This window comes from Chelonoidis abingdonii, chromosome 19 (genome assembly GCF_003597395.2).
Source record: "Chelonoidis abingdonii isolate Lonesome George chromosome 19, CheloAbing_2.0, whole genome shotgun sequence".
In the NCBI taxonomy this organism is placed as follows: Eukaryota; Metazoa; Chordata; order Testudines; family Testudinidae; genus Chelonoidis; species Chelonoidis abingdonii.
Window position 1 is genome coordinate 32985937 of NC_133787.1, and position 20397 is coordinate 33006333.

Genomic DNA, 20397 nt, shown 5'->3' on the forward strand with positions numbered 1-20397 from the left:
AGAGAGTCAGGCAAGTTCGTATTGAGGTCAAAGGTGCCGCCTGCAACCTGTGGATGATGGCCGTCAACGCCTGGAACCGCGACAAAGGAAGAACAGCTCTAGCCAGAGTGGAGTCCAGAATGGCGCCGATAAACTCTATCCTCTGAGTGGGGGTTAGAGTTGACTTCTCGGCATTGAGCATCAGGCCTAGGCATACGAAGAGTGTCCTGACCATGCGGACGTGAGCGAGGACTCGCTCCTCTGTGGGTCCTCGGATCAGCCAGTCGTCGAGGTATGGAAACACATGCACGCAACTGCAGCGAAGGTAGGCGACGACTACAGCCATGCACTTGGTAAACACTCTCGGGGCCGTGGAGAGGCCGAACGGGAGGACCGCGAATTGATAGTGATGACCGCTGACAACGAACCGAAGGAACCTCCGGTGGGGCGGGAAGATGACTATATGGAAGTAAGCGTCCTGCATATTGAGGGCGGTGTACCGGTCTCCGGGATCCAGGGATGGGATAATGGTCCCCAAGGATACCATACGGAACTTTAACTTCACCAGGTATGTGTTGAGCTCTCACAGGTCGAGGATAGGCCTGAGGCCTCCCTTGGCCTTGGGAATTAGAAAATAACGGGAATAGAACCCCTTGCCCTTCTCGCTCTCTGGAATCTCCTCTATGGCCCCTTTGTCGAGGAGCGTTCACACCTCGTGTAGGAGGAGTTGCTCGTGAGAGGGGTCCCTGAAGAGGAACGAGGGTGGGTATGAAACAAACTGTAGATGGTATCCAAGCCGCAGCGTGCAGAGGACCCAGTGGTCCGAAGTAAGCGGGGACCACGCCGGGAGGAAGAACGAAAGACGGTTGGAGAAAGGAGGAGATGGATCCGTAGGAGGGACTGGTATAGCACCCTCGGGTGCACCTTCAAAATAAGGGCTTCGGGCCGGAGGAAGGCTTGGATGAACCTTGGTTTTGTCCTCCCTGATTGCCCGATTGCTTACGCCGGCCATTCCTAGGCCGCCGCCTGGCAAAATCCTGCCTTTGCCTGGGCTGCGGGTAAGGCCTGTGCTGTTGTTGAGGCCTGAAGGGCCTGCGTTGGATGACCGGCGTGTGCATCCCCAAGGCACGCATAATGACCCTATTGTCTTTAAGGCTTTGGAGCTGAGGGTCAGTCTTGTCTGAAAACAGGCCCTGGCCCTCAAACGGAAGGTCCTGGATGGTGTATTGGAGTTCCGGAGGAAGGCCAGAGACCTGTAGCCAAGAGATGCGGCGCATCGTAACGCCGGAGGCCAGAGTTCTGGCGGCCGAGTCTGCAGTGTCAAGCTGCCTGCAGCGAGGTTCTTGCGACCTTCTTTCCCTCGTCCAGAATGGCGGAGAACTCTTGGCGAGCGTCCTGCGGGAGCAGCTCTTTAAATTTGTCCGCCGCCACCCAGGTGTTATAGGTGTAACAGCTGAGAAGAGCTTGCTGGTTGGACACCCGCAGCTGCAGGGCGCTGCAGAATAGACCTTCCGGCCAAGCAGGTCCATACGCCTCGCTTCCTTGGACTTGGGGGCCTGGGGCTTGTTGACCATGGCGCTCCCTCTCGTTCACAGACTGGACGACGAGGAACACGGGGGCGGGTGAACATACAAATATTCATAGCCCTTTGAGGGGACCATGTATTTTTGCTCCACGCGCGAGCAGCGGGGGAACAGAAGCCGGGGACTGCCAGATGGTCGTGGCATTGGATTGAATGGTCCGAATGAAGGGAAGGGCGACACGAGTGGGTGCATCTGCGACAGTATGCTTACTACTGGGTCCTCAATCTGGAGACCTCCTCAGCCTGTAAATTCATGTTCTGCGCTACGCGCCTGAGGAGGTCTTGGTGTGCCCGAGGTCAAGTGGAGGGGGACTAGTGGATGTGGTCCCCGCCACTGCCTCATCCGGGAGGAGGACGAGGAGAGACCCAGCAGGAGAGAGGATCCGTCGGCGGCTCTGCCTGAGCAATGCCTCTGGTGGGTGCTCAGGGTCCTGAGGCTGAGATGACCTCTCCTCTGTAGGGACAGAGGAGGCCGGGAAGAGGTGCCTCCGGAGCCCTGTGTTCGGAAGCAGACGAACGCGGAGGGATCTGCTGAGGCCTGGGCTTGGTGGTACGCCCAGGAGGTCCAGAAACCCCACTGCTGAGGACCATGCTCCTGCTGGGTCTCGGGAAGCAGAGCAGCAGGTCTGTCAGCGTCCAGGTACGCGCTGTCCGCTCGCGAAGAGACTGATGCCTGGCGAGACGGCCACGGAGGGCCGAACAGGAGTGATACGGGTCCGTCACTCCCGATGGCGGAGACCTCCTCGGTGCCGGGATCGGGTGCCGCGAGCCATGCCTGTGCCGCGATCGAGACCGGACCTGCCACCAGCGCGGTGCCGGGAGGTCGACCTGGATCTGGATCGTCGACGGCGAGAACGGCTCCTCAAGTCATGGTGCCGGTAACGACGGCTCGAGCCCGAACACAGTGCCGGAATATCAGGGACCGGCGTGAAGATGACCTGCGCTGCGAGTACGACTGGTACCACCTCGGAGAGCATGGTGCGGGCCGGGACCTGCGAGGCGACCCATTCTGTCGGGGCGAGCGAGACCTCCCTCGGGACCGGGAGCGGTGCCGGGATCTTGACGGTGATCGTGCTCTCCGACTTGCGGGAGTCCAGGGACGGTGCTCGCATGGTCATGGGCTTGCCCTTCGATTGAAGAACCTGCACCGGCGTGCCGGGGGTTGGGGCAGCATAGGCTCCAATCAACGCAATGAGGTCCCTGGCCGAGGAGAATGTCTCGGGCGTAGATGGGACCACCAGCTCGACCCCAGATCTTAGCGGGGAGCTGGCAGGGACCGGACTCAACGACCTCCCGGGCCCGGAGTCGACGAAATCCCTGGCACGGCCGTGCGCGGCCGAGTTCGGTGGCGGGTGCTCCGTCCGAGCCTGCTTAGCCAGGGTGGAGGACATTGAAACCTTTTCCCGGGGTCGGGCGCCTGGAAAGGACGGTGCCGCGCGCCGGAGAAGGACGGTGCCACGGCGTTTTCGCGGGCCCGGAGTGGTCCAGTGCTGCAGCCAAAGGCGGCACTCGTGCCGAGGAGAAGGGTCAAGCGCCGCTTCCATTAGGAGAGTCTTTAGGCGCTGATCTTGCTCCTTTTTGGTCCTTGGTCGGAAGGCCTTGCAAATTCGGCACTTCTCAGAGATATGCGATTCCCCAAGGCACTTTAGGCAGGCGTCGTGGGGATCGCTAGTGGGCATCATCTTCTTGCAGGCCGAGCATGGCTTGAACCCTGGCGAACCAGGCATGAGCCCGGCGCGGGGGAGGGCTAGAGCCCAAAGCCCGATAACTATATACAACAAGAACTATTAACTACAACTAATCTAAACTTCACTAACTATAACTAAAACTACAATTAGAACTAGAAAAAACGACCAGCAAGGAGAAGCTAGGGACGTGGAGGACAGCTATGCCGCGCTCCACAGTTCCAACAACCGACACGGCGGTAAGAAGGAACTGGGGAGCGGACGGGCCAGCAGGGGTATATATCAGCCGCCATGGCGGCGCCACTCTAGGGGGCGACCTGCCGGCCCACTGGAGTTGCTAGGATAAGAGTCTTCCGATGAGCGTGTACGCGCGGCGCGTACACCTACTGGAATGGATATGAGCAATCACTCGAAGAAGAAGATGCCAGTTCCATAAATTGCAAAGGCAAATGAACACTCTGGCATACAAAAAGAGTAAAGGATGTGATTTACATATGCAATTTAGGTTGCAACTTTGAAAAATGGAGGTTTCCCTTAATAATAGGGATCAGTTATTCTTAGAATCACTCAGTCCACCTAGTGGAACTCAGCAGACATTTTGATCCAACAGTACCACACAGCAGTGTTTAGGCAGGTAAGTAGAAGAACAGCTTCTCCAGTTAAAACTGCAGTGGAGTTTTCAGAAAATTAGAAAGCTGGAATTTGGCAAGAACACTGGGGCAAACTCACCATGTTTTCACATAAAATAAAATAATAATGACGACTCTGGTTGATCAAGGCTTCTGCCTTACAGTGCCTGTTAGAAAACAATAACATAGATTCTAAACTTGTAGACACAAGACACATTCAGTGCAAGTACAGTACGTGGAAATGCATGTAAATGGCAGCAGGGCATTCCACTATGAGTCACAAAGGAGCACAAAGTAGAGCATTCTGATCTATAAGTTTAGATCTTATCTGTGAATTCTTACACTTTGTGACCATATAAAGCATGGAAGAGAAATTGCTTGCATGTAGCCACAATAATCTGTATCTATAGCACCATTGTCCCTACAGTGATTCCAAAGTGGTTTGCAAACTACAGTAAAAGCTGCACAAGAGAAAAGTTTCATCAGACAACTTCCTGTCCTGAGAGTGCCTCAAAGAATCCCCAAACACGGGCCACTAGTTTGCAATGAGCTTTGGCCCATGACTCAGATTTCCCTTTAGTGTGTTTTGTCCGTGAACATTCATATAAACTCTCACTCTGAAGAAAAATGCCAGTGAGATCTTCAGTGTTCATTTTTAAGGGCTTATCTGAAGGACTAACCCAGGGAACCTCACGGAACTCAGTTTATGTCAGAAGGACTAACCAGATGTATGAGAAGTTGAACCTGGGTTTATCTATTATTTAGGTATTTGAAATGTAATGATTTGGCATTTCAGCTATTGCTTTTGGATGTGTAGAAGAGAGGCGTGGCGCATGACTCAGGACTAGTCTGCACGGTGCATTAGTCTATACTAGAGGGGGGTGAATTCTAGTGTGCACTAGTGTGTCAGGCAGTAACTGGCCTGTGTGGACCCTGCTGGTGTGTGTTAAGTATTCCCTAGTGCACGTTAATATAGTTCCATTTCAAACAGTACTACGTTAATGTGCGTGCCAGCTGGATTCACGTGCAACATGCTAGTGCGCACTAGATTTTACACCTCTTCAGTGCAGACTAACTCACTGTGTAGACAAGGTTGGAGACTTGTTGCTGCTGTTCTTTCAGACTGGATCTGGATACTAGAATATTTGAAAGCAAGTGGATTTAATGCAAACACCGTTAATCTATTTTAAAGAATAAATATGTGGCAAAATGTAATTACAAAAATGACTGTCACTGTCCTGAAATGAGAAACTGAAGGTAGAACTAGAGGTCAGTGAATAACAGATTTTTCAGATCACTGGCAGTTCTGGGGGACAAAAATATGGGTTGTATTGAAAACAATTTTTTTGTGAAGGCAAATTTTTTTCCCAGCAAATTGAAAGTTGAAAAAAATATTTTTGTGTCTACTGAAACATTTCATTTCAACAAAATTGAAATGTTTCATTTAAATTTCAACCATTTTAAATTATTTTGATTTTTTTAAAAATAAAATTAAAGGAAATTCTGAAATTAAGTAAATTTGAACCAGAAAATTGAAACATTTTGTTTCTAAACAAATCTCAAAATGAAACATTTTGATTTTTTTCTCAGATTTTTTTTCCCCAACTGAAACAATTTGGCAAAGTCAACACAAATTCATGAAACATTTCAGTGTTATCAAATGTACATTTATTTTGCTGAGAAAATGATGGTCAATTTTTTTTGCCAAGCTCTAGTAAGAACCCTTCCTGTCTACTTTGCTATACATCATATGCCCAGTCTGGTTCCTCTTTCAGAACCTCCTGTCATAAAATATCTCATCTGTTGCCATTTCATCTGTTTAACCTTCTCTGGAGTATCAGTCACATTGGTTATATCTTCACTTTGTTTTCTCTTTGTTCGGTCCTGTTGTGTCCTTTTACTGTATATCTCTGTGTCACAAGGGGATGTTCTAAATCTTTGCTGCATCTTTTTTTATTATAGCTGAGGACTTTGTTCCATATATCTGACCCTGCCAGCAGGTAGGGGATCATGGGGGACAACTACTGCACTGGTGGGGTGCAAAATAAACTTTATTAAGAAAATGTTAAACTCAGGGAGACACAGAGAGCAGACAGTCTGCAAGTTTAAACAGCAGAGAGACTGCAACGAGTGACTGGGGAGCTCGGGGCGGGGGGCAGCAGGAAGACAGACTTAACCACAATTATACAGAACACAGCAAAATCTTATCTATGATCTAACTTAACCAAGACTACACAAATTAGCAAGTAACAGAACACAATGCAACAATTTTTTAAACCTAACTTACAGAGCACAATACAAACAATTCTCTAAACCTAACTTAACCACAGCTATGCAAAATGAAATTACAACTTATCTAGACTAAGAACCTGATTCTAATAGGTGCACCTTAGCAAGGGGGGGGGGGGCTGCAAGCTGGCAGCCCAGGATACAGTCCAGGAAGGCACAGCCCAGCAGCGGCACAGGCTTATTTTTTAGCAGCAAAGGCGCTGCGGAGCAAGAAACAGATTATAGATACAGACCAAGGAGTTAGCTTGGGTCTGTCTGCTTGGGAAACAAGGCCAGCAGCTAGGACAGGGGGAGTCTGCAAGAGAGAGCTCTTACCAATCCCCAGGACAGCAGCAAACACAGAGACAGGAACAGCAGTAGCATCGGAGGATGGAGAGAGGACTCGATTCGCTTTCAATAATCAGGAGATCTCCAGGCACAAATTCGTTGTTCGTGGGAGGGGAGTTTAAAAACGGGGGTACGCTCAAAAACAAACGAGAGCGGGGAGAGGGCCCCCCAAAGACCCCTAGCTGATCAGACCAGGTGGCAAAGCAAGGACCTTCTCCGAGGTCTGATCAGAAAATGTCTGGTTTTAAAGGCAAACTTAGGCAGTTTCCCACCAGTACTTTTGATTGGCTCCTCTTGATAAGGGGAGGAGAGAAGGCAGGGAAAAGCTGCAGGTGAGCATAGGCATGCCTGGGCATGTTCTGAGCCACAGGTATGACTCATATGCTTAATTAGTTGGCCACTTCAGGTCTTGCATTTCTGGGCAGCGCCCCCCACACCGAGCCCGGGTCTGAACAAAGGAGCCAAACAAAGAAGCAAGAAGCCCCCTCCCTAGGCAGGGCAGTGGCTCCAGTTAGTCTGTACAAGCCATCCCTATGAATAGGGCTGTGTCTTTAGTTAGCACAATGGCCAGGAGGGGCGGCCACACAGGACAAACAGAAGGGAGAAGGGAAAAAGGAATGCTAGCAGAGGGACAGCTGTAACAGACTATATCATAGTTGGAATTACACACAAGCTGAAAACCCTCTTCTCCAGGGTACTGGAATATGCTTTGTATGTACTTTCCATCAGCCAAAACTTGGTCCACTGAAAAATAAAAAGCTTCATGTCTATATTTGTGAAACAAGAATCCTCTTCCTCCCCCATCTCTGAGCACTCATGTGGCCCCTTTGCTTCCAGTAGGTGGGATTTTGTAATTACAAGTGCACTAGCTGTGCCCTTAAAGTGCCCTTATCATGCCTGAGTCCCCATCTTCATCCTCCTGGTTACCCCCCCACTGCTGTAGAGAGATCTTCCATGGAGCACTTCTCTATGGCATGCATTTGTGGGGGAGAGATAGCTCAGTGGTTTGAGCATTGGTCTACTAAACCCAGGGTTGTGAGTTTAATCCTTGAGGGGGCCATTTAGGGACCTGGGGCAAAAATCTGTCATGGGATTGGTCCTGCTTTGAGCAGGGGATTGGACTAGATGACCTTCTGAGGTCCCTTCCAACCCTGATATTCTATGTCTGTGGTTGCTTCTTTTACCCCTTGCACAATACAACCGTAGTGGTGCTAAAGAGGTTAAGGCTTTATATCCCTATGTGAAGCAAGCAGGATTTGGTCACACTGAGAAATAGTCACCTGTTTCCTTCTTATAATCCTTTCCCTATTTCCTCCTTTAGTTTCTCCCCTTTTACTCATGTTCTTTTTCTCTTCATCTTGAGGCCTGACAACTACTCCTCTTTTATCTTCATTCCTTCCTTACCACATAAAGGTCATTTAACTTTTTGTCTCTTCTAATGAATTGTGGACTCTGATCAGAGTAATTGCTCCTCTGTCTCCCTCGTCTGAAGCTTGCTGTCAGGAAGTTAGAGGAGCACTCGGCTTGTCTATATGGCGAGCTACTGCCAGGGTGTAAATCTACAGCACATCAGCATGCTGAACCCTAATGACTCTGTGTGGACATTGCTACAGCACAGTGCAAGCCCTAGTGTGTGGTTCTTATTGCATTGTAGCAATGTCCGGTGTGTGACAGGCTGGTGCACTGTCGGTTCACATGCTGGGTTGGCGCACGCTAACTCACCGTGCAGACGAACCCTCAGGTTAAAGTTGCAGTCAGTGCGGAAAACTACCCCTAATGTTTAAGCCCACATGTAGCCTCCACTCTCAAAGGAGAAAAGCTCGAGAGGAGGGAGGCATCAGATAATATTACCAAGATGTGCCAAGGTGATGTGACCAGGCTTACATATGATTTTTATTTATATTTTTTAGCATAAAAAATTGGGACCAAAGGGAGACGTAGATACAAACCCAGAAGACAAGAAAGAGGAGAAAAAGCAACAAGGAGAACTCTACATGTGGGATACGATAGAACAGGTATTATTTCCTAGATGTTTGCTGCAGTTTGTTGCAAGGTTTATTAATTTCTTTGGTGTTTGAGATTTAAATGAGCACTCTCAACAGCAATAGGGAAAAATATTTGCTCCTAGGTGACCCAAAGTGAGTATGGAAAAGACACTGAGTATGATGTTATGTTGTTAAATTACTATTTATTGTTACAGTTTCTTGAGGGTGATTAGTAGTTCTATTTTTCTCTTTTTTTAATTTTATGGATAAATTATATTCTGTTGTTAAAAGTTCTAACACTTAGTCTTTGTGTTCTAGGCATGGACTCGGCACTATTGTGCCATAGCAGACGAAAAGCTCTCATTCAGTGATGCTATAGAACAGAACGCTGATGACGATTCATTAAAGGTGATTACCTACCACACTGGAGGGAGGGAGGAGGGGAGCTCGGGACATCTGCCTTGCAGTGCAGAGGAGGGTGTAGGGGCTTCTGCCCTGTGCAGAGAGGGGCTGAAGTCCAGAGTCCTGGCAGGCACCTCCCATGGAGCTGAAGCCCCAAGCCCTGGCAGGTGCACCCCCGCTCATGAACTTTTGAAGATTTGTCTTATGGGGCTCTGAGGTTCAGTAAGTTTGGCCACTCCTGGTATGTAAAGAAGAATTACACTGTCTAAAGGAGTGCCATTCTTCCTTATCTCTTGGCCAATGGGAATTACATGCTCGCATCAAGAGAATAATAAGATTATTTTCTCCCTTTAATATAAAACCAAAGGGAGATGAGTTTGACATGAAGCTTTTTAACATTTAAGGTCAAATTCATCCTCTTAAACTGCCCCTGTCATGTTTACAGATGCATTTCTTTGCACTCACAAATCATTTGCCTGTACAATTGTTCAGTGGAGAGTCTGTGCCAGATAATTGGGTGCACCTGCAAATATCACTTAATGAAAATGTGGGTCTTTATTAAGCACTTTTATAACCCAGTTTTCTGTAAAACAAAGTATCTTTAGTGCATGGTTAACTTTCAGTGTAGACGAGCATACAAGACAATGAAATGGCTTGTGGGCAGTTTAGTGCTGAAACAGGTGTGTTTAACAAAAATCAAATGCTTTATTGTCAGTATATTCATCTGCCAGGATATTATTCCTATTCTAGGACTAAACAAAAGATGATTCATTAAATAATGACACATAACACAGCACACCTTTTTTTTTTTTTCTTTTTACTGTTTATTTAGGAAGCATTAATGGGTTTAAAAATCCTCACTATGTAAATATCAGAAACAAAACACTAATCATTACAACAGTGAGCTTTTGTTTAAAGAGGCATTACACAGGAGTATAATCATCAGATCTCTCTAGCAGAGTGTTACCATATTTCAGAATGAGCATCATTATAACACTTACGACATGTAGTTTCTAGTGATTTTATTAAACTGTGTGAAATGTCTGATTATGCGTATTTAACAGACCAAGCATGACTACCAACTGTTAATATTCAAAACAATTAGACAGGCATTCTGGTTTGTTTGCAGGTGAATCTACTTTGCCTGAGTATTTAATAAAAGATAACCAAATATCTAAGTATTTTGTTTATTTTCCTGGGTTCACAATCGATCTTTTAATTTTCCCATAGCAACAATCTCTCATTTGTTTTAACCGTTCTTTTATGGTAAGACTGACTTTCTTTTCCAATGAGAGATTACTGATAGCCATACAGCTACTAACAAAAGAGAGGTTAATTCTTCATTTCTTTTTGTGTGACCATTTGCACTAGAAATCCCCAGGAGAATTTCCAAAGGATCATTTGGGAATAAATATCCAATAGTTTGTGATGTCTGGTTGTGGATTGCATCCCCATACTCTCCAGCGACTGGCAATGTTCCCTCTAATTTTTCCATGCATGTGAATTTTGTTATGTGTACCAATATGGAGGTGATGTGTGGCAGGAGTGTTGGAGGGGGCTCAGGGCCTAGGCAGAGGTTTGGAGTGCAGGGGGGCGAGGACTCTGGCTGGGAATACGGGCTCTGGGGTGTGGCTGAGGATGAGGGGTTGGGAGTGCAGGCTGCCCTGGGCATGCAGCGGGGAGATAGGACTCCCCCCAGCCCTGTCTCCCCGCAGCAGCACCTGGGCTGGAGGCCAGGTGAGAGGTGCCTCTCCCTGCCGTGGCAGCTCCAGGGCTGGAGGAGAGGTGCCTCTCCCCGCTGCCGTAGCTCCGAGGCTGGGGCCGGAGAAGAGCTGCATCTCCCCGCCTCTCCCTGTTGTGGCAGGTCTGGGGCTAGGGGAGAGGGGTCTCTCTCCGCCGCAGCCCTGAGCACCTGCCCGGTCCTTGATAGGTGGTTGCGCAGCTTAGAGGGAACTTAGGTGACTGGAGATATCCACCATATATGCATAAAACCTCCTCCTTCAGCATAACTTCTCCAACATGTATTCCTGTTCAACATGTATTAACTTGATTGGCATGAGGTACCATTGAAACAGTATCTTAAAGACATTTTCTTTTATTTGTTGCCAGTCCTGTGAGGTTGCTGGCCCTCATTTCCTGATCAAACCTCATTCCTCTGGGATAATTTGTCTAACCTGATCCTTTTCCCAGTGTATCACATAGGGACATTTTTGGTTAGGAAAATTGTCTGCAAAGATTTATATAAATTAATTATAATGTTTTTGTTTCCTAATTGACCAGATGCCATTGCTTCTACTAAAGTTATCTTTCTATATAGACAATTTTACTAGAAAGTTGAGAAACATGATGCCTATCTTGAAAGTAGTGGTACCATGGGAGAGCGGACCATTTAAAATTATCTTTGATCTCTAAATAAGTTAGACAAGTTCCTTTACTAGGTAGCTGGCCTCACTGCTGTACGTATTCCACTGCTCTCCCAATCTTTGAGGCTCGACAGCACACCTCTGTAATAGCACTTGTCATCCAAAGGTCTTTCAGAGATAAGCAATTATCCCCATTTTACAGATGTTAAAGCTGAGGCACAGGACTCAGTAAGGGGCTAGAATTTCAGCGATGCCTCAGCCTGGCTTCCACCTGTCAACATGGAAGTTTGCATGTGGGCTCTTTCATCACTAACATCTGTACGCACAGTTCAGCCACATGCAAACCACATCACCTGTTCATGCAGGTTTTAATGATGGGAGGGTCTATGATTATTCAGTGCTGTGATTAGCTAAAATTCTCCTGTCAAAAAATCCTAAAATAGAAGATGCTCTGATCTATAAGAGTATGTTCTTTAAGATTCTTGCCACAGATCATAACTACTTGCACAAGTCTAGGAAGGTGAAAATCTTTTGACTGTAAGCAGCCTGAAAAGTGATCTGACTTACCGGAATGCACATTACAACCATAATAAACCTCTCCATACTGAGGAAGGGGGAACATGAAAATCATGACACAGAACTTTTTGTGGAATATTAAGAAAAGGTGCACAGCAGCCATAAGCTCCCACAGCACATGCCTAAGTTTGTTTTTCATTTGATAGCAAACCATACTTCAGATTTTAGACAAACATTCTTTTTTATTTTTTTTGAGGGTATTGAAAGTTCAAGGAAGCAAGAAAATTGACCTGCCATTGTAGAAGTCCTTTTAACTGAGACAGAACCATTTATTGTCATGGTAAAATACAAGTTTAAAACGGAAACTCTTCTCATGTGATCTAGGACGTGAAACGCACTGAGTTGCACTGCAACGAGAAATGGTTCCATGGGAAAATGAAAGAGGGGAGAACAACTGCTGAGAGGCTGCTCCAGGAATATTGTGCTGAAATGGGTGGCAAAGATGGAACGTTCCTAGTTAGGGAAAGTGAAACTTTCCCTAATGATTACACCCTGTCATTCTGGTATAGTTGTTTTTTTGGTACTGGTGGTGTTTATTCTACTATATTGCATAAGAATATATTTTTTTAGAAAATATAATTTTACAGCTGCTATGGGAGGAAGTAGGAATGGGAGATTTAGTGCAGTTGTGGAAAGATCACACTTTTTTGATTAAGGTGCAATTTAGTCTAACATTGCTAGGCATGATTGGGCTCCATTTGGGGTTATGTTCATTGATTGGAATAGGTAATTGGTCTAATCTTCCACTCCTCTAAAGCTATAGGAGCATGAAGAGTTTGTTACAATATTTCTTCAGTATGTGGGCCAAAATTGGATCTCATTTGCACTGGTGTAAATCATCAGTTTCCAAGCTGAGCAGGTAGTTTCCCAAGTTCATTTCCATTGACAGAGTTTGACCTTGTTGATAAAAGAGGATGTCCCTGTAGGGGAAAAAATAGAAGATTTTGCCTAATTTTTCCCAGTCTGGAGTTGTAAGTAACAATATATCAGATAGAGCTACTGGTGAGAGAGCTTTCTGTGCTAATACTACAGTGATGCCTATGGGTACGTTTAAAACTCTGTAGGTTGAAAAGAACAACTCCCAGCAATCTTATTATTTGTTAAAGAAACAATATGATTTGCTGCGACTTTATAAATTCACAAACTAGAATCAACCAGGAGCAGGTTAGAAAACATTCTCAACGTCCGTCTTTATTAACTGTTTTTTTTCCTCCCTCTTTGTTTCTTAAGGAGGTCAGGTAGGGTCCAGCATTGCCGTATCCGTTCTAATAGTGAAGGAGATACCATGAAATATTATCTGACCGACAACCTCACCTTTGATAGTATCTATGATCTTGTTCAACACTACAAGGAAGCCCACTTGCGATGTGCTGAGTTTGAGCTGCGTCTGACTGATGCTGTGCCTAACCCCAAACCTCATGAAACTAAAGAGTATGTACAGATGAAGTGAAGTGCTCGGGTTGTTATGTTAAAGTGTGCAACTTTTTGTTGTCATATATGGCCATGGATTTCATGCATCCAGGGACACTAAGAACCATGAAAGATTCAGGTTATACTCTGGGCTTCATGGGGGGCTAATGGTAAAGTAGATGCTCATTGGTAACTATATGCAATTCAGAGAAACAGGGAAAGCTGTAATTCACCCAGAGGATACCAAGTCCTTCCTCTCCCAGTTCCCTTTCTTTGCTTGGTAATTTAAAGAACTCAGCAAGTAGTGTTTGGTGTTGAGTTGTTGCCTGTGGTCTGGCAAGTAATTTGGGGAATTCAGAAGTTACTGTTCATGCACCATGTGCACTTTTGGTCCATTGTTTTCTCTACAGATCAAAAAAGAAAGATTACTTTGTGTGCAAAACATATGTCCATGACTTTAGACAGTTTTCATGTTCTGGGGCCTGATTCTGTACCGTCCTATACATCCTGAGATACCTTTTGAAGTTAGTGTGAGTTGAGGATGCCTTGTAGGATTCAGCTGTTTTTTGTTTTTACATCATTGGGTGAAGAGCCATGACTAAGGTAAATTGTTCTAGCTCCACTGAAATCAGAACCAGATTCTACCATTGTTACTCATCTTGAGTAGTACTTGTGAGAGACAGAATCTGGTCCTAAGGAAGTATCTAATGTCTGCTGTTTTTCCCTAGCCCATATCGGGACTCTTCCTTAAAATCTTCCATGTCAAAACTCTGACATACACCTCTACCCTGATATAACACCGTCCTCGGGAGCCAAAAAATCTTACCGTGTTATAGGTGAAACTGCGTTATATCGAACTTGCTTTGATCCACCAGAGTGCACAGCCGCTCCTCCCCCCGGAGCACCGCTTTACCGTGTTATATCGGAATTCATGTTATATCGGGTCACATTATATCAGGGTAGAGGTGTACATTAGCGGACTTACTATAACACTTTTCAAGCTTGGTTCTCCACTGCCTTGCACAAGGCATGCCATAACTTACACCTGTGCAAAGTGGATGTAAAATGCTACCATTATCATTTTTTAGTACTCCCTATCTACTGGCATTTGGTTATGAACAGATAAAGCAGCATTCTCTGCCACTGTTCTATGGAGACAAGTTGATTTATGTTTTATTACTATAAGCAGACAAGGTGTTCTGATGTTTTCCTGATGGTTTTACCCTAAATAAGCTGATGTGTTACAGTATTTTGCTTTAAGATGCTGTCATATGTGCCATGATGAGGAAAATCTAATGTATAATTTATCTTGTAATGTCTCAAGCTATAATTCTAGTAATACTGCAAGTTATTCTTACTGAGTGACACTTTGACAAGCTTTGTAATCGCTTGTCCATTTTCTTTCCCTCTACTGTAGTTGGTACTACAGTAACCTGAGTCGAGGAGAAGCAGAAGACATGTTGATGCGAATTCCTCGAGATGGAGCGTTTCTGATTAGAAAGAGAGATGAGCCCGATTCATTTGCCATGACATTCAGGTAAGAAAAGGTACATGCGACTGTGCAACTTATAGGGCTATTCATGCTGTCTGGTTTTGAACATGAAAATCTTCCTATTGTAGCCTTTGCATGAATAAAACCTGAGTTTGCTCTTGCAGCTTAGGTAGTTAGCCACACAGTTTCTTGATGTGCACATGTAAGTGGATGCATGGGCAAAATATATGTGCACGTATGGAGTGGATAATTTTGCGTGTGGCTGAAAACTTGGCCCAGGATATCTCATACTGTAGTGTGCATGTGGACCTCTGTTGGCTTCTGTGAAATTGCATGCCAGTGCAGTTTCTTTTCTAGATCAGCACTACAGACCCCAGGTCTCTGACCAGAGGAAACTTAGTTAAGTTGCATAATAATTTGAGGTTCATTCATTCAGCATCTGTTACATTACGCAGCTCACTAAAAATGAAAGTTGCCATCTGTCTGCTGTTAAGTATCCTTGCCAGTGGTAACTGCTTTATAACAACTGTTTCTCTTATCGAAACTGTATGTTTATAAGAACTGTAATATACTCTATTGCAATTTTGAATCATATTAAGTTTCTTTAATCATGTCTGTTAATGCAGTATAAAATATTGTTTTGGAGTGCAGATACATGCTGTCTTATTTATGTACTTTGCATTGAAGATTTCCAGACTTCTCAAGTCTGCAGTGAGCTCTAGTTTCATCTTTCTCCTATTGGGAAGATAGGGTATTAAAGTCCATTATGGATTCTATACAGTGGTGTCCTTATGAAAACACTTCATAGCCAGAAAAGTTTGTAGGTTTGAGCATTTTGTAGGTATCCTCCATATATCAAAAAGTGGTTGGGTGGTGGTTTTTACAGTGATTACCAAAAATTCAAAATTTTTGCTTAAGTGAATAGGAATTTTTCCTTTAAAAGTAGATTGCAGTGGCTATCGGGAGCACTGTAGGGATAAAGTAGCCACTGTTTCTGGGGAGACTGCTTCTCGTCACTTAAAAGTGATTGACAGTGACAGGCTTCCGAAGAGAATCTTAGTCCAGATAAATCCTTTTTGGCTAGATGACTGGTGAAGCTGAGAGGAGTCTGAAGTGTGAGTTAATGGGGAAATGAAAACAGGAAAAAAATAAGGGTATTTCCAATGCTTCACATATTGGAGATGGGTGAGACAATTCTTGAATCTGTTCTATTTGTGAGTTGAACGCGGGAACCTGAAATTTATTTGGATAAATGAAGCTTTGGAAAAGTGCGGAACTTTGTTATACATTTAAAATGTGTCAGGGGATAATGATCCAGTTCATGGTAAGTGAGGTTTTACTGTATTAGGCCGCAGTGACTTTTAAAGTATCACAGCACTTGTACTAATTCCACAGAGCTGAAGGGAAAGTGAAGCACTTCAGAATTCGACAAGAAGGCTACCACTTTGTTCTGGGCACCTCTGCCTGTTTTGAAAGCTTAGTTGAACTGGTGACCTACTTTGAAAAGCACACTCTGTATAGGAAGATGAAACTGCGTTACCCTGTGACTGAGGAACTGCTAGAGCGCTACAGCACGGCAAGTGATTACCTTTTGTAATGAAGTGATTCATTGAAAGATAAACACCATCCTCCTCCATGGTAGGAGACGAAGGAGATAAAATTCCAAATCGGGGGAGGGCGGAGGGGGAGAGTAAGCACCTACGTCAAAGCAGCTTTTTGCAGCTTAGTTTTTTGTCTATTAAAGAAAGCCATTTATGTAAGCTAGGAGACCTGCAGTGATTATGGAACCAAAGCCATAGCACCAACTGCTAGTTTTTTCAGTTCCACATAATAATCTCACTCAGCATCTCAAAGTTCTTCACAAGCATTTAATGAATTAAGTAATACTCCTGTGAGGTGGTATGGTCATAATACTGTTTGATCAAAGATAGGCACAGGCAGGTTAAATGACTTTCCCAGGCTACATGGTGAGCTAGTGATAGAAATGGGCCTCTAACAGAAGTCAGGGCTCCCAGCTTTGGTCAGCCCCATAGTTTCTGAATTGCTGAAGTGATACTGTAGATACGTGTGTACAGCACATAAGGGCCTCTTACTCTGTAGAACAGTCCTTTTGTAGATTAAAAATATATTTCCTTAACTCTGTTTTTTCCTCTCCATTTTTAGGAGAAAGATATTAATTCGCTCTATGACGTCAAGATGTATGTGGAGCCTAACGAAATAACCCCATCAGTGGTATGTTTATGGTCAAGTGATTTTTCAAACTAACCTTCCTGTAGGTGTCTGAAAAGATGTCAGAAAATTTGTGTTGATTTTTCTGGTACTTTCAATATTTATATCTGGCTTGTAGTGGGAGGTAAAACTCAAGAGGGGTATAATTTTTTTAGCCCATCCTCCAAAATTTTACTTACGCATTTTCTATATGCAAACCTAGTATTTACTTATCCAGATGAGAAATCGGGCACCCAGCTTCTCAGTGTGCCTAGGTGATCCTGATTTCACATGCATGCTTGTGTGGATATGCCTGGAAATTTGAACCTACATTTATGGACCAAGTAAAAATGATTACTCATGCAGATCAGGGTTTTGCATGCAAATGAAGGTGGACAGTCTTGCACACTTTTTATAAAGCACTGAACTTTTAAAATTACTAGAAGAAATGGTGGTAGGGGATGACCTTGGTTCGAGTGATCATGAGCTGATTCAGTTCAAACTAGATGGAAGGATAAACAAACATAGATCTGGGATTAGGGTTTTTGACTTCTCAAGGGCTAATTTTAAAGAGTTAAGGAAATTAGTTAGGGAAGTGGATTGGAGACCCACTATTCTCTCTCAGCGCCACTCTGCTTAACATGGGTACCCTCCAAAATTTTACTTACCGCATAACAATCATATCTATTGACTCTACTACTCATACTTATCCAGCTATGAGCACACATTTCCGGTAAGGCACAACCCATGCTTCCTTCCAGTACGGCAACCCTACAGCTTCTAGTTGTGTGATCCTTAAGGTCACTCAGCCTGATTTCATGCATCCGTCTCTTGTTCGCGTTTAGTGGATAACTGCTCTCAGAACCATCCTTAGTAAACCTACTCATTTATGGACCAAAGTCACAAATTGAGGCATCTCACATCGCAACATTGTACTAGCGCGTCCTAAGCATCCTTGCAACCTGTTAAGCGATGGGACAGCTTCATTACCCGAACTCATACCCTTGTTCCATGGCATTTTTATAAAAGCACCTGAAACTTTTAAAAATTAGTTCCTAAGAGAACACATGGTTGGTAGGCGGCTATGATGCTTTCCATTCGCGCATTGAGCTGCAATCCCCTAGATGCCTTGAACTTTCAGTTCAAACTGAAGCATGATACCACATGGTATACAACCCCAATTTCATATGACTGGGCTATTCCATGGCTGTGCTATTTTCACGACATTTCCTCAATGGCTCATTACTTATTGGTCTATAATACGAGTTACATGAAAATTAGTTACTTGCGAATGGACTGTGAATTGAACGTTAGACATGCGGCTGTGGATTCTTCAATATCGCCACAGTGCATGAGCATTACGCATTTTAACGGTACAGTATTCAGTCCTCCAGCTAGTGAATACACTAGTCGGAAGCCTGCATCCCAAGAAAGGCGAAATATAAATGCAATGGCTACGGAGTTGTAGGCCCAACCAAGCTGGCAATGCGAGCACAGTATCACAGAGGACGGAGGCACTAGCCTTGTAAAAAAGGCAGAAAGCTTAACACAGCTGGAGTTGGTTGTGACAGTCACACCAAAAGGCGGGACTTAGCAGTGCCGGAAAAGACTAGTGAAGGAGTTTAGGGATGATGGAGGGATGATAAGAACTTGGGAATGAGGATATGGGAGGTGGATATTACCGCATCTGAGGTAGAGGCCCAAACGTTGAACAGCATTTAATGGGACAAAATCGGAGGGCCCGGACATCTCCATCCAAGGATATTAAAGGAACTGGCGCATGAAATTGCGAGCCCGTTAGCGAGAATTTTTAATCAATCGTAAAACTCAGGGGTTGTACCGTATCGACTGGGAGAATTGCTAACGTAGCTTTCCTATCTTAAGAAAGGGAAAAAAAGTGATCCGGGTAACTATAGGCCTGTTAGCTTGACGTCTGTAGTATGTAAGGTCTTGGAAAAAAATTTAAAGGAGAAAGTAGTTAAGGACATTGAGGTCAATGGTAATTGGGACGAATTGCAACATGGATTTACTAAAGGTAGATCGTGCCAAACCAACCTGATCTCCTTCTTTGAGAAGGTGACGGATTACTTAGACAAAGGAAATGCGGTAGATCTAATTTACCTCGATTTTTCAGTAAGGCGTTTGACACGGTTCCACATGGGGAACTGTTAGTTAAATTGGAAAAGATGGGGATGAATATGAAAGTTGTAAGGTGGATAAGGAACTGGTTAAAGGGAGACTCCAGCGGGTCGTACTGAAGGGTGAACTGTCAGGCTGGAAGGAGGTTACTAGTGGAGTCCCTCAAGGATCGGTTTTGGGACCGATCTTATTTAACCTTTTTATTACTGACCTGGCACAAAGAGCGGGAATGTGCTAATAAAGTTTGCGGATGACACAAAGCTGGGGGTATTGCTAACACGGAGAAGGACCGGATACTATACAGGAAGATCTGGACCACCTTGTAAACTGGAGTAATAGTAATAGGATGAAATATAATAGTGAAAAGTGCAAGGTCATGCACTTAGGGATTAATAATAAGAATTTTAGATATACATTGGGGACGCATCAGTTGGAAGCAGACAGGAGGAGGAGAAGGACCTTGGGTACGGTTGGTTGATAGCAGGATGTCTATGAGCCGCCAATGTGCGATATGGCCTGTTAAAAAAGCAAATGCGGTTTTAGGATGCATCAGGCGAGGTATTTCCAGCAAGGATAAGGAGGTGTTAGTACCGTTATATAAGGCGCTGGTGAGACCCCACCTGGAATATTGTGTGCAGTTCTGGTGTCCCATGTTTAAGAAGGATGAATTCAAACTGGAACAGGTTCAGAGACGGGCTACTAGGATGATCGAGGAATGGAAAACCCTGCCTTATGAAAGGAGACTCAAAGAGCTTGGCTTGTTTAGCCTGGCCAAAAGAAGGCTCCGGGGGGATATGCTTGCTCTATATAAATATATCAGGGGGATTAATCGTTAGGGAGGGAGAGGAATTATTTAAGCTTAGTACTAATGTAGGCACAAGGACAAATGGGTACAAACTGGATATTAGGAAGTTAGAGACTTGAAAATTAGACGAAGGTTTCTAACCATGTAGGGGAGTGAAGTTCTGGAACAGCCTTCCGAGGGAAGTAGTGGGGGCAAAAGACTTATCTGGCTTTAAGACTAAGCTTGATAAGTATATGGAGGGGATGATATGATGGGATAGTTTAATTTGGGCAATTGATCTTGGATTATCAGCAGATAAGTCTGCTCAATGGTCTGTGAGGGGATGTTGGATGGGATGGGATCTGAGTTACTGCAGAGAATTCTTTCCTGGGTGCTGGCTGCGTGAGTCTTGCCCACATGCTCAGGGTTTAGCTGATCGCCATATTTGGGGTCGGGAGGAATTTTCCTCCAGGGCGGATTGGCAGGGCCCTGGAGGTTTTCGCCTTCCTCTGCAGCGTGGGGCATGGGTCACTTGCTGGTGGATTCT

At 44.9% G+C, this 20397-nt stretch overlaps 1 protein-coding gene across 1 annotated transcript in view; it reads left to right on the forward strand.

Annotated features, from left to right (window-relative positions):
• PLCG2 (phospholipase C gamma 2) overlaps nucleotides 1-20397 on the forward strand; it is a 104034-nt gene that overhangs the window by 59582 nt on the left and 24055 nt on the right. Inside the window, exons 15-21 of the mRNA XM_032766117.2 lie at nucleotides 8402-8506; nucleotides 8795-8884; nucleotides 12142-12320; nucleotides 13048-13248; nucleotides 14645-14764; nucleotides 16115-16295; nucleotides 16883-16951. Coding sequence (XP_032622008.1) covers nucleotides 8402-8506; nucleotides 8795-8884; nucleotides 12142-12320; nucleotides 13048-13248; nucleotides 14645-14764; nucleotides 16115-16295; nucleotides 16883-16951 — 945 coding nt within the window. The remainder of the gene's footprint in view (nucleotides 1-8401; nucleotides 8507-8794; nucleotides 8885-12141; nucleotides 12321-13047; nucleotides 13249-14644; nucleotides 14765-16114; nucleotides 16296-16882; nucleotides 16952-20397) is intronic.